Source organism: Neomonachus schauinslandi, chromosome 6 (assembly GCF_002201575.2).
Source record: "Neomonachus schauinslandi chromosome 6, ASM220157v2, whole genome shotgun sequence".
NCBI lineage: Eukaryota > Metazoa > Chordata > Mammalia > Carnivora > Phocidae > Neomonachus > Neomonachus schauinslandi.
In genome coordinates, this window is record NC_058408.1 from 3,514,537 (window position 1) to 3,516,918 (window position 2,382).

Sequence of the window (2,382 nt, forward strand, 5' to 3'; positions counted from 1 at the left end):
GCTGTGAATTGTGCAAGACTGTTGAATCTCAGATCTGTACCTCTGAAACAAATAATGCAATATATGTTAAGAAAAAAAAAAAAAGAAGAAGAAGAAGAAGGTAGCGGGAGGGGAAGAATGAAGCGGGGGAAATCGGAGGGGTAGACGAACCATGAGAGACGATGGACTCTGAAAAACAAACAGGATTCTAGAGGGGAGGGGGGTGGGAGGATGGGTTAGCCTGGTGGTGGGTATTGAGGAGGGCACATTCTGCATGGAGCACTGGGTGTTATGCACAAACAATGAATCATGGAACACTTCATCTAAAACTAATGATGTAATGTATGGGGATTAACATAAGAATAAAAATAAATAAATAAATAAATAAATAACACCAACCATTCTTAATTTCCTCTATAGATCTTTTCATTAAATAATTTAAATTTCTAGTAAGAATTATTTTCAATTTGTTTATATATTCCTAATTGATTTTTTGAAGTCACACACATTTTAAAATAAATTGCATTGGATTTAACAACAACAACAAAAAAAGTAATAAATGTATCCAACACCTCCCAGAGTAGCTTCATGTTTAAGGTCGCAACGCTTGTATGTAGTACAGTAAAATATGAACCTTAACCTCTTCTACAGATCTTACACTCTTAACCACTCTATTTTATAATCTGTAGTTAATTTCTAATGCCTTTGGAATAATAATAATAATAATAATACTTACCTAGTAATAATAAAATTGATGTTTATAAGATCTATTTTAATGGCTTAAACATTATATTTCCTTTCTATTATCTATTCATCTATGCAAGTCTAAACAGGTAGTCCGTGATATATTAAATGTGTATAAATAGAATAAACATGTGAACTGGAATAAATAGAAACTATCAGTGTGACAATGAATGAGTTATATGTTAATTTTATGGTTTAGTATGTCAGAGTAACATCCAAAGTGAGAGGTGCTAAGAGCTAGCTAACATCAACTTGCAGATGCATTAAACACTTTCTGAAGGCAAAGAAGTTTATTTTTTTAAGATTTTATCTATTTATTTGAGAGAAAGAGAGAGAGCATGAGTTGGGGTGGGGGGCAGAGGGAAAGGGAGAAGCAGACTCCCCACTGAGCAGGAAGCCTGATGTGGAGCCTGATCCCAGGATCCTGGGATCATGACCTGAGCCAAACAGCCAAAGGCAGATGCTTCACTGACTGAGCCACCCAGGCAACCCAGGACAGAGAAGCTTCTTAATTGCAATCTTCATATCCTTGTTTCTCAAGCTATAGATGATAGGATTGAAAAGGGGAGCAAGAACAGCAAACATCAGTGCAATAACTGTGTCCAAAATTGGTGGGAAAGTGGCAGCAAATCGCAGGTACATGAGGGACACACTGCCATAGAACATCAGAAAGACACCAAGATGAGATGCACAGGTGGAAAAGGCCTTCTGGCGGCCTTCAACAGAAGGGATCCTCAAGATCACAGTGATGATTCTGATATAAGAGAGAGCAATAATCAGGACAGAGAAGATGATGGCCACAGCATGGATCACATCCTCAATCAGAATCACGGATGTGTCTGTACAGGCCAAGTGCAGCACAGGCTCAAAGTCACAGAATATCTGATGGATTTGGTTGGGCCCACAGAAGGGCAGTGTGGAAATCCAGGCAATCTCTGGGAGCAACACAAGAAAGCCAAAGATGCAAGAGCCTGCAGAGAGCTGAGCACACAGCCGGGGGGTCATAATGGTAGGGTAGCGGAGTGGGTTGCAGATGGCAACATACCTGTCAATGGCCATGGTGGTCAACAAGATCCCCTCCGAATTTCCAAGTGAATGGAAGAAGTACATCTGCAAGAGGCAGCCAGTAATGGAGATAGTCTTCTTCTCACTGATGAGATTGGAGAGCATCTTGGGAATGGTGGCTGTGGTGTACCAGATCTCCAGGAAGGAGAAGATACTGATGAAATTGTACATGGGATTGTGGAGACGGATGTCCATCCTGACTGCAAAAAATATAGTGAGATTCCCGATAACAATGAATGTGTAGATGATGAACAAAGGAATGAAGAGGAGGAGGCTACCATCTTCAAACTGGGGGAATCCAGAGAAGAGAAACTCTGTCACCGTAGAAGTTTGGTTAGTTCTTACCATGATCTCAGTGGCCTTAAATGTTATGGGTAGAAAGACACAGCTCACTCCCTAGATGAAATATAAAGAGTTAGATCTCTTGGCTCATATAAGAGTAAAAGGAAGAAATGCTTTAGGTAGATGATTTACTCCATCATTCCTGGATTAATTAAGCAGATATCCATTTAGTTTCTATTATGTGCCAAGTACAACTGTAGGCTTGTTAAATTCAGTACTGAAGAAAGCACTCTGTTTTCATGGAGATTATAT

The 2,382-nt window shown here is 39.5% G+C and overlaps 1 protein-coding gene across 1 annotated transcript in view; it reads right to left on the reverse strand.

The window, feature by feature from the left end:
* LOC110573349 (olfactory receptor 6K3-like) overlaps positions 1 to 2,136 on the reverse strand; it is a gene marked incomplete at its 3' end in the record, with an annotated part of 2,657 nt that extends 521 nt beyond the window's left edge. Inside the window, exon 1 of the mRNA XM_044916271.1 lies at positions 1,221 to 2,136. Coding sequence (XP_044772206.1) covers positions 1,221 to 2,136 — 916 coding nt within the window. The remainder of the gene's footprint in view (positions 1 to 1,220) is intronic.
* Positions 2,137 to 2,382: the final 246 nt, after the last annotated feature.